The 11,138-nt window shown below is 36.3% G+C and overlaps 1 protein-coding gene across 1 annotated transcript; it reads left to right on the forward strand.

The window, feature by feature from the left end:
• The first annotated feature begins 6,068 nt into the window (after positions 1–6,068).
• On the forward strand, positions 6,069–7,413 carry LOC132851753 (galectin-4-like). The gene is made up of 3 exons (XM_060878743.1): positions 6,069–6,119; positions 6,975–7,088; positions 7,184–7,413. The coding sequence occupies exons 1-3, from the start codon at positions 6,087–6,089 to the stop codon at positions 7,286–7,288; spliced, it is 252 nt and encodes an 83-aa protein (XP_060734726.1). The 5' UTR covers positions 6,069–6,086; the 3' UTR covers positions 7,289–7,413.
• Positions 7,414–11,138: the final 3,725 nt, after the last annotated feature.

Below are 11,138 nucleotides of genomic sequence, written 5' to 3' on the forward strand. Positions count from 1 at the left end.
TTTAGTGTTTGTTATACAATAATATAGCAGTAACAAGAATTTTGTCTTTACATTTATTGAATGCAGACATTTGATATCTTAATTTATTTCTCAGCAATTAATCGATTCGTCTGTGGTTGTGGAAATGAATAAAATCCAGGACACGTCGCTGACTAGTGGGAGCCTGATAGACGTCCCAGCAGAGATTTCACATCCAGTCAGCAACCCTGTGAGTTTCAGTGGCAACACAGTACACATGACCTCTACATTATTCTACGTATTCTACCTTTTATTTTCAGGACATTAATGCATAAAAAAGACCTATTATGCAATTTATCTGTTTCATCACAGGAACTTCCAAATGTAGGTGTAATCCCTCAAGGATTAAAGACAGATACGGATGTCATGTTCCAAGTGACTCTTCCTGCAGATGCTAATGAGTATGATTTTATTATTTTATTACCTACAACACAGTCACATATATGACACTAGATTAAAATATGAATTTAAGATATGTATGTTATTAATAACAAATATGCCATTTTTTGACAGTGCTGTGAACTTGAACAGTATTCACCATGAACCTGAAGTAAGTCCAAATGTCTTTTTTTTTTTACTGTTTTACTGGGACATGGAGAAATGAACTGGGCAAGTTCCTAACATTTGATTTCTTTATTCATTTGTCAGAAATTAAACGACTCGATTGTGGCTGTGGAAATGAATAAAATCCAGGACACGTCGCTGACTAGCGGGAGCCTGATAGACGTCCCAGCAGAGATTTCACATCCAATCAGCAACCCTGTGAGTTTCACAGGAAATGCAGTGCGCATGACCTCTATACACTATTCACCTTTTACCTTTTATTTTTAGGACATTAATGCATAAAAGACCTATTATGCAATTTATCTGTTTCATCACAGGAACTTCCATATGTATATGTAATCCCAGGAGGATTAAAGACAGACATGGCTGTAGTGTTTCAAGGAGCTCTTCCAGCAGATTCCAAACAGTATTATTTAAATTTTTATATTATTTGCTAAACTTTAAACAAATTATTTGGTAGAATTAAATTTAAGTGAGTTATAAGCAATATTTATTCTTCTCAGGTTTGCAATAAATTTCCAGACGGGTAAAAATGATGGTGATGACATCGCTTTTCACATCAACCCACGAATTGGTGATGTAGTGGCCTTAAACAGCTTCAGAAATGGTAGCTGGGAGACTGAGGAACATGCCTCTGTCACGGCCTTTACCAAGGAAGAAGCCTTGAATATGTCCATTGCCATCAACTCAGAGGGTTATGAGGTTTGTTTCCTAAATAAAACAAGCAGACATCTGTACAGAAAATAAAACTACTATAATGATCAAACACCAAAATCTCCCATGATCCTACAGGTCTATGTGAATGGTTTGCACCAATGTTCATTCAATCACCGCATTCCTGTAGAGAACATTTCTACACTTGGTATTTCTGGAGATGTTATCATCTATTACTTTGGATTTGTTGAGGTTAGTAAAAGTTTTTGGGTCTTTTTTTACCAGTGGAATTAATATGACATTAAAAATGAATTCCTGGACATCTTGTATTATGAACATAACCATAGTAATGATCTGATCTATCTATCAGAACTGGAGTGACTCCTCCATTTTTAAGAAAATGAATGAAATCCATGCAATGTCTGTCACTACCGGGAGCCTGATAGACGTCCGTCCTGAGATTTCACCTTCAATCAGCAACCCTGTGAGTGACACTGGAAATGCAGAGCACATGACCTCCACATCCTGTTGTAGATATTTCTTTTCTGGTCTAGTGTTTGTTATACAATAATATAGCAGTAACAGGTATTTATGTACACTGCACATTGTTGCTCTTCACAGGAACTTCCAAATGTAGATGTAATCCCTCAAGGATTAAAGACAGATACAGATGTCATGTTCCAAGTGACTCTTCCTGCAGATGCTAATGAGTATGATTTTATTATTTTATTACCTACAACACAGTCACATATATGACACTAGATTAAAATATGAATATTTGATATGTTTGTTATTAATAACAAATATGCCATTTTTTGACAGTGCTGTGAACTTGAACAGCATTCACCATGAACCTGAAGTAAGTGAAAATTTCTTTGCAAAAGAGCAATTGTTTTTAATTTTTTTAACTGTTTTACTGGAATATGTAGAAATGAACTGGGCAAGTTCTGAAGTGGAGACAACATTTGATTTCTTTATTCATCTGTCAGAAACTGAACAACTCGATTGTGGCTGTGGAAATGAATAAAATCCAGGACACGTCGCTGAATAGCGGGAACCTGATAGACGTCCCAGCAGAGATTTCACATCCAATCAGCAACCCTGTGAGTTGCACAGGAAATGCAGAGCACATGACCTCCACAACCTGTTGTAGATATTTCTTTTCTGGTCTAGTGTTTGTTATACAATAATATAGCAGTAACAGGTATTTATGTACACTGCACATTGTTGCTCTTCACAGGAACTTCCAAATGTAGATGTAATCCCTCAAGGATTAAAGACAGATACAGATGTCATGTTCCAAGTGACTCTTCCTGCAGATGCTAATGAGTATGATTTTATTATTTTATTACCTATAACACAGTCACATATATGACCCTAGATTAAAATATGAATATTTGATATGTTTGTTATTAATAACAAATATGCCATTTTTTGACAGTGCTGTGAACTTGAACAGTATTCACCATGAACCTGAAGTAAGTCCAAATGTCTTTTTTTTATTGTTTTACATTTTACATAATATTTGATTTCTTTATTCATTTGTCAGAAATCGAACGACTCGATTGTGGCTGTGGAAATGAATAAAATCCAGGACACGTCACTGACTAGCGGGAGCCTGATAGACGTCCCAGCAGAGATTTCACATCCGATCAGCAACCCTGTGAGTTTCACAGGAAATGCAGAGCACATGACCTCCACAACCTGTTGTAGCTATTTTATTTTCTGGTTTAGTGTTTGTTATACAATAATATAGCAGTAACAAGAATTTTGTCTTTACATTTATTGAATGCAGACATTTGATATCTTAATTTATTTCTCAGCAATTAATCGATTCGTCTGTGGCTGTGGAAATGAATAAAATCCAGGACACGTCGCTGACTAGTGGGAGCCTGATAGACGTCCCAGCAGAGATTTCACATCCAGTCAGCAACCCTGTGAGTTTCAGTGGCAACACAGTACACATGACCTCTACATTATTCTACGTATTCTACCTTTTATTTTCAGGACATTAATGCATAAAAAAGACCTATTATGCAATTTATCTGTTTCATCACAGGAACTTTCAAATGTAGATGTAATCCCTCAAGGATTAAAGACAGATACGGATGTCATGTTCCAAGTGACTCTTCCTGCAGATGCTAATGAGTATGATTTTATTATTTTATTACCTACAACACAGTCACATATATGACACTAGATTAAAATATGAATTTATTATATCTATGTTATTAATAACAAATATGCCATTTTTTGACAGTGCTGTGAACTTGAACAGTATTCACCATGAACCTGAAGTAAGTCCAAATGTCTTTTTTTTACTGTTTTACTGGGACATGGAGAAATGAACTGGGCAAGTTCCTAACATTTGATTTCTTTATTCATTTGTCAGAAATTGAACGACTCGATTGTGGATGTGGAAATGAATAAAATCCAGGACACGTCACTGACTACCGGGAGCCTGATAGACGTCCCAGCAGAGATTTCACATCCAATCAGCAACCCTGTGAGTTTCACAGGAAATGCAGTGCACATGACATCTATACACTATTCACCTTTTACCTTTTATTTTTAGGACATTAATGCATAAATGACCTATTATGCAATTTATCTGTTTCATCACAGGAACTTCCATATGTAGATGTAATCCCAGGAGGATTAAAGACAGACATGGCTGTAGTGTTTCAAGGAGCTCTTCCAGCAGATTCCAAACAGTATTATTTCACTTTTTATATTATTTGCCAAACTTTAAACAAATTATTTGGTAGAATTAAATTTAAGTGAGTTATAAGCAATATTTATTCTTCTCAGGTTTGCAATAAATTTCCAGACGGGTAAAAATGATGGTGATGACATCGCTTTTCACATCAACCCTCGAATTGGTGATGTAGTGGCCTTAAACAGCTTCAGAAATGGTAGCTGGGAGACTGAGGAACATGCCTCTGTCACTGCCTTTACCAAGGAAGAAGCCTTGAATATGTCCATTGCCATCAACTCAGAGGGATATGAGGTTTGTTTCCTAAATAAAACAAGCAGAGACTGTACAGAAAATAAAACTACTATAATGATCAAACACCAAAATCTCCCATGATCCTACAGGTCTATGTGAATGGTTTGCACCAATGTTCATTCAATCACCGCATTCCTGTAGAGAACATTTCTACACTTGGTATTTCTGGAGATGTTATCATCTATTACTTTGGGTTTGTTGAAGTAAGTGGGCTTCTTCTGATTTAAATGAGTGTTTACCTGGATATAAAGTACATGTTAATTAGATCATGCATATATATTATAAATGATATTTAATAATTTCATTATACACTCAGAACTGGAGCAGATCTTCCTTGGCATTAGAAAATAAAGAACCCACTGATATGACAGGCACTTCTGTGACACTTTTACCCATCACATCAGACAAGCTTGTGAGTTCCACCAAACCGACTCTTGACCTGAACTGAATTTTGGAATGACTAGTAACCCCTAAACTCTCTTTTTCTAAGGCACTTTCATTTGTAAGCACCATCCCAGGTGGGATAAAAGCTGATATGGCTATACTGTTTTGTGGGACAGTTCTTGAAGATTCAAATGAGTAAAGCATCATATCAGAAAATTAAATTATAAATATGTGTGAGCTTAAATTTGTTTTAACCCTAAATTATTTTCACTTCTTAATTTTTTTTAGGTTTGAAATAAATTTCCAAACAAGTCAGTCCACTGATGATATCGCTTTTAACATCAATCCTCAAATTGTTCGTTTTCTGGTGCTAAGCAGCCTCAGAAAAGGTAGTAGGGAGACGGAAGATTTAGCTTCAGACAAGGGAGCAGCCTTCAATATGTTTGTTGTTGTCAGATTGGAGGGTTATGAGGTGTGTATCCTTAATCGATTTGAAAAGAATTAATCAATTAAATAAATCAATCAATGAACCAATCAATCAGAGAACATTTCAAACATATTGCCAATTTTCCCAGGTCTTTGTGAATGGCCTGCAGTATTGCATGTTCAAGCATCGTGTTCCTTTTGAGGTCATTTCTTCACTTGGCATTCGTGGAGATGTTTTCGTCAATTTTATTGGTGTTATTGATGTAAGTCATACATTTACTTTTTAATTTCTACTAAAGAAAGTATTTCATGATGACTTCATCCAACATGAGATTTTATCTCATAATCATTTGATCAGAACTGGAGTAGCTCTTCCATGGTAATGGAAAGATTATGCTGGAGAGCGATACCAATCCCATCAGAGGTTTTGCATCCAATCAGCAACCCAGTAAGTTAAATAACACATACAGAAGGAAACGTCTGTTTAAATTCCAATTGGATAATATTACACAACCCTCTGATTACTCTAGTATAGAGACCTGATTCTTCACTTTTCTCTACCTTAGGTTCTTCCTTATGTAGGAGTGATCCCAGGAAAGGCAAAACCAGATATGGCTGTCTTGTTCCAAGGGGCTCTTCCAGCAGATGCCAATGAGTATGACTCCATTTTATTAGAATTTCTTATAAAAGTTAGACTAAATCATTTATATCATGGCATAACTAAGGATAAAAAGAAACAATGATCAAGAGCATACACTTTTTATTATTTATACGACTTTCGAATGACTTTTGATTACTGCGTTGCAATTTTCAGTATTTACTTGAATCAAATATTTAAGCTTTTTGAAATGTTTTACTTTACAGGTTTATGGTAAATTTCCAAACGGGGGACTCTGATGGTGATGATATTGCCTTTTGCATTAACCCCCGCCTTGGCTGTTATGTGGCAATCAACAGCTTCAGAAACAGTAGCTGGGAGACTGAGGAATCTGCCACCGACAAACCCTTCACCAAGGGAGCTGCCTTTAATATGTTTGTTATCATTAAATCAGAGCACTACGAGGTGTGTACCTTAAACTAATGTCTCATTTATTAAATGTGCAGCAGTCTGGGAAAACCCACTGAATATCACAACCAGCCAATATATCGATATCTGCCTGAAAATATCACGGATAGTCAGTTTGGTGTACAGTATATACAGTATGTATAATAAGATAAGGTTGTATTCACTATTGTAATGACCGGTGTTACTGGCTGTCTGTGACACACATCCACATCATAATCATTAATGTAAAATTCCCTAAGTGATAAGAATAGAGTGGATAGAATGAGGAAAATGATTACAAAGGTTCCCACGGTAGTCTAACAATCATCTGATGAGTGTTAATCAAGTGTTTTTTCCCTCATAAGTACAGTAGATTCGGTCAGCTCAGCTAAATGTCAGCTCAAGATGTTATAAAATGGGGTTCCACCTGAGATAACGTAATTAATAAAGTTACTAGACTAAACTAAAGTCTGAACTATTGAGCAAAATATGGGTTTGTAGAGTATAAAAACAGGCCAATATTAAATTTAAGTTAGTTTTCTTAATCAGCAATACATAAGTCAATTAGATAATAGCTGTTGCTTTTAGACCACATTGTGGTGTTTTCAATGAAAATGAAATGAAATCCTTAAATGCTCAGTAGGTTTAAATGCAATTATTTTCAACTTTCCACCTTTTAGTTATAAGTAATATTCTAACTTTACTTGAGACATGTGTAAAAGAAAGAACAGTTTCAGTTCAAGGCTAATGTTACACAGCTATCTTACATAGCAATAGCTGATATGAAGGGTTGTCCCAGGGTGCACAAAAATACAGTAAATATATATTCAAAGAGATATAAAAGTCCAACACCACTTTCTCATGTCTGTACAGGTCTACGTGAATGGCTTGGAGCTTTGCACATTCAAACATCGCATTCCTTTGGAGAAGATTTCTGTGCTTGGCATTTCTGGAGATGTTTCCATCAATTTCATTGGTTTTATTGAGGCAAGTTGTAGATTTTTATATGTGTTTGTAACAATATTCATTGATGAATTGATTTATTTAGTTTGATGTTTATTTGTTTGTTTTATTTTTACCAGACCTGGAGCAAATTTTCCTTCATCATAGAAAATAACGAAATCACAGGCATGCGAAACTCATCCTGGAGATGCTCGTCTCATCAGATGATCAGCACATCATCTTAAGATTTTTAATCACGTTTTCATAACTGTTGGTTTTTGTCATCGTCCTTTTGCATCATTATATGGAGTTTTAACTAGAATTAGAATTGTTGTGTTCTGCATGTAATTATTCAGTTCTGGATTAGAATATAGTCTTTATATTACGATTTATATTACGATTGCCTCAAAACATTAATTACTGCATTAACTACATTACCAAATCATTAATAAACCATACATGTCATACATTAATAAATCATACATGTCATATGTTATGTATTTCATATGTACCTGCCTAATGTTTCTTCCATTTGATGATTGAAAATATGTCCAACGAATTTAGCAAAGGTTAAAATATAGTACCCAATGTTGAGAACTAATTTAGCTTTTTATCCAAATATATACATTTATGACCTCATTTACAACTTGCAAATATGATTATAAAAAGTGTTGATTATTTGGTTATGTTAGTGGTTAGCACGTTCACCTCACACCTCCACGGTTGGGGCTCGATTCCCGCCTCCGCCTTGTGTGTGTGGAGTTTGCATGTTCTCCCCGTGCCTCGGGGGTTTCCTCCGTGTACTCCGGTTTCCTCCCCCGCTCCAAAGACATGCATAGTAGGTTGATTGGCATCTCTGGAAAATTGTCCGTAGTGTGTGAGTGCGTGAGTGAATGAGAGTGTGTGTGTGTGCCCTGCGATGGGTTGGCACTCCGTCCAGGGTGTATCCTGCCTTGATGCCCGATGACGCCTGAGATAGGCACAGGCTCCCCATGACCCGAGGTAGTTCGGATAAGCGGTAGAAGATGAGTGAGTGAGTGAGTATTTGGTTATGTTCAGCAATGTCAGTACTGTCAGTTAAAGGAGTTTTAATACAAGCTATTATTTAGTATACTGAAAACATAAATTGTCCATATTTTAATTGAGCACAGCTTTTAGACAACTTTTTATAAATGTTAATAAATTAAAAACCTAACACTTAAACTGTAATAGCCAAAATGTACTCAAACAGTAACACTATAAGCTTTTCTGTACAAATAATAATGTAGAAGACAATTGGATGAATGGGGAATAGGGGGATTTCCTTGCATCTGGTTTTGACACAATCCCCTGTCCCCTACTCTCTAGAGTGCTTGTTTTTTTGTTTTTGTTTTTTTTTGGCTTGGGACACATTTTGTCCTTGTTTCATCAGATTAAACTCAATAAATTAATTTCTCATGCCTGACAGTACATAGTATCATTTATATAGCCAAAGTCCACTCTGTATGCTAACCTGGGAAATGTATACAACATATATGACCGAATTTATCCAATATACTTAATACATGATTGATATTTAATATGCAAAACTAAACTGAAAAAGACAATGTCTTCTGCATTTGGTTATGAAATTATGGCCTGGTGTCAAGGACGTCTTTACACACGCAAGCATTATGCCCCTGGCTGTCACAGACGTTAAGTTCTTTGACAGACATTTGAATAAAAGGTTAGCTTATTTTATTTACATAATCAACATTGTTTTTTCATCATTTTTTTTCTCATGAGAAAGTGACATTTGTGGATCAGGTGAACGTCACTGAAAATATTTCCAAACATTACAGTACAGGAGCAATGTGCAAATGTACTGTTTAATGACCATTTGGACCAATGTGCAAATGTACTGCTATAATGCTGTATATGACAAGATAAAAGTTGCCATTTGTTTTTAACAGCCAATGTAACTAAACTCTAACATAGATGTAAGTAACTGGGTCATATTTTATGTATATCAAGCTATGGGTTTACATTCAGATCCCTAATGAGAACACCAGAAGTAACATTGGCCTTTAGACAGTGACCTATTCATCCTCAGCTGTACACTAGAAAGTCAAACTGTGTTGAATTGATCCCTAGTGCAAGCATTAAACTCACTTTAATTTCATCCAAGTTTATAGATCTATAGTCCAGGTGAAGTTATCCACTAAATAACAAATGACGCTTGAGCAGAAACTGTTTTTAGTGCAAACTTTGTCACAATTTTAAACGTATTTATTTATTTTAATCTATTATATTTTTCTGTCAAGGATGCAATAAAAGTGGAAATCAAAAAGAAGGCAAATAGCTTTTAATGCCACTGCATATTTTAATACGAGGGTTCTGTTTAATTATTGTGATTTTCAATATGTGCATTACTTCTATTTTTATTAATTATAATGCACTATAAAAATGCATGCTTTTTTTTTTACAGTAATTATTGGTTTGGTTTTCAAAAATGTTGCCTTTGATCACACCAAGACGTTAAATATGATTTTTTTTTTTTCTGTTTAAAACTGCACATGCTTATTTTCCTATTATGCAACTTTGATAAATAAAGCTCTCATGAGCAGAATGTCAAGAGTCTTCACTTTCCCATGAACACTTATATCTTTAGATGCAAATCAGTTTTAAATGTCTGCGAGCCAAATAACCTCTGCTGCTTTCATCTTCCTTATATTATAAATATGCAATACTAGCAGAAAATGACATGATAAAGAGATTACATAAGATGAGTGAGTAAAAAAATAATTTTGATTATACACCTGATTGTAGATTCAAATCAAATCAAATTTTATTTGTCACATACACTTACATACAGGGTACGATATGCAGTGAAATGCTTTATGCAACTGTCCGGTATAAGAATAAAGAATATAAAAAAAGTATAAAAAAGCAAAAAAAAAATAAAATGAGAATAAAATAATAAGAATGTATAAACTATATAAGAAAACTATATAAAAAACTATATTAAAATATGAAATATATGGAGAATATGAAGAAATAATGTATATACATATACATAAATATACATATACATAAATGTGCATGGTTTTTAAAGATTGTCCATAAAGTGTCCAGGTGCAGTATGGTGTGTAAATAGTGTATAAAGTGGCACTGTGCTGTGCAAGTCCAGAGTTAAAGTGACAGTGACAGTCCAGAATTAAAGTGTCCGTGCAAAAAAAGGGGGGGTGCATAGAACAGTGAGGATGGAGAGAGAGGTCCAGTGTTAGATCCTGGGTGTCTCCTGGTTTAAGATCCAGATGGCCTGCGGGAAGAAGCTTCTTCTCATCCTCTCTGTGTTTGCTTTCAGGGAGCGGAAGCGTTTCCCTGAACGCAACAAAGAAAAGAGTCCATTGTTGGGATGTCTGAGATCTTTTTCAATATTCCTGGCTCTGGTCTGGCACCCCATGCTGTAGATGTCCTGCAGGTCAGGGAGCTCAGTGTGGATGGTACGTTCAGCTGACCGCACCACCCTCTGGAGGGCTTGCCTGTCCTGCATGGTGCTGTTCCCGAACCACGAAGTGATGCTACCCGTCAGGACGCTCTCAATGGTGCAGGTGTAGAAGGTCTTTAGCACCTGAGATGGTAGTTTGAAGTCCCTTAAGCGTCTCAGGTGGTACAATCGCTGCCGGGCCTTCTTCACCAGGGTGTTGATGTGAAAGGACCAAGACAGGTCCTGTGTGATGTGAACACCTAGGTAACGGAAACTGTCCACTCTCTCTACTGGGGTCCCGTTGATGTTTAGCGGTTGCTATGATCGCTCCTGCTTTGTGCTGAAGTCCACTATCAACTCTTTAGTCTTGCTGACTTTCAGGAGAAGATTGTTCTCCTGGCACCATCTCTCCAGGTTTTTAGTTTCCTGTAGGTAGGCCGTCTCGTCGTTGTTGGAGATCAGGCCCACCACAACAGTGTCGTCAGCAAACTTGATGATGGCGGTGGAGTTGGAAGTGGCCACGCAGTCATAAGTGTACAGTGAGTACAGCATGGGCTCAGAACACAACCCTGGGGGGTTCCAGTGCTGAGAGTGAGGGTGGATGATGTGTGTTTGCCCACCCGTACAGCTTGTGGTCTGTCTGTCTG

The sequence above is a fragment of the Tachysurus vachellii genome, chromosome 9 (genome assembly GCF_030014155.1).
Source record: "Tachysurus vachellii isolate PV-2020 chromosome 9, HZAU_Pvac_v1, whole genome shotgun sequence".
Lineage (NCBI taxonomy): Eukaryota > Metazoa > Chordata > Actinopteri > Siluriformes > Bagridae > Tachysurus > Tachysurus vachellii.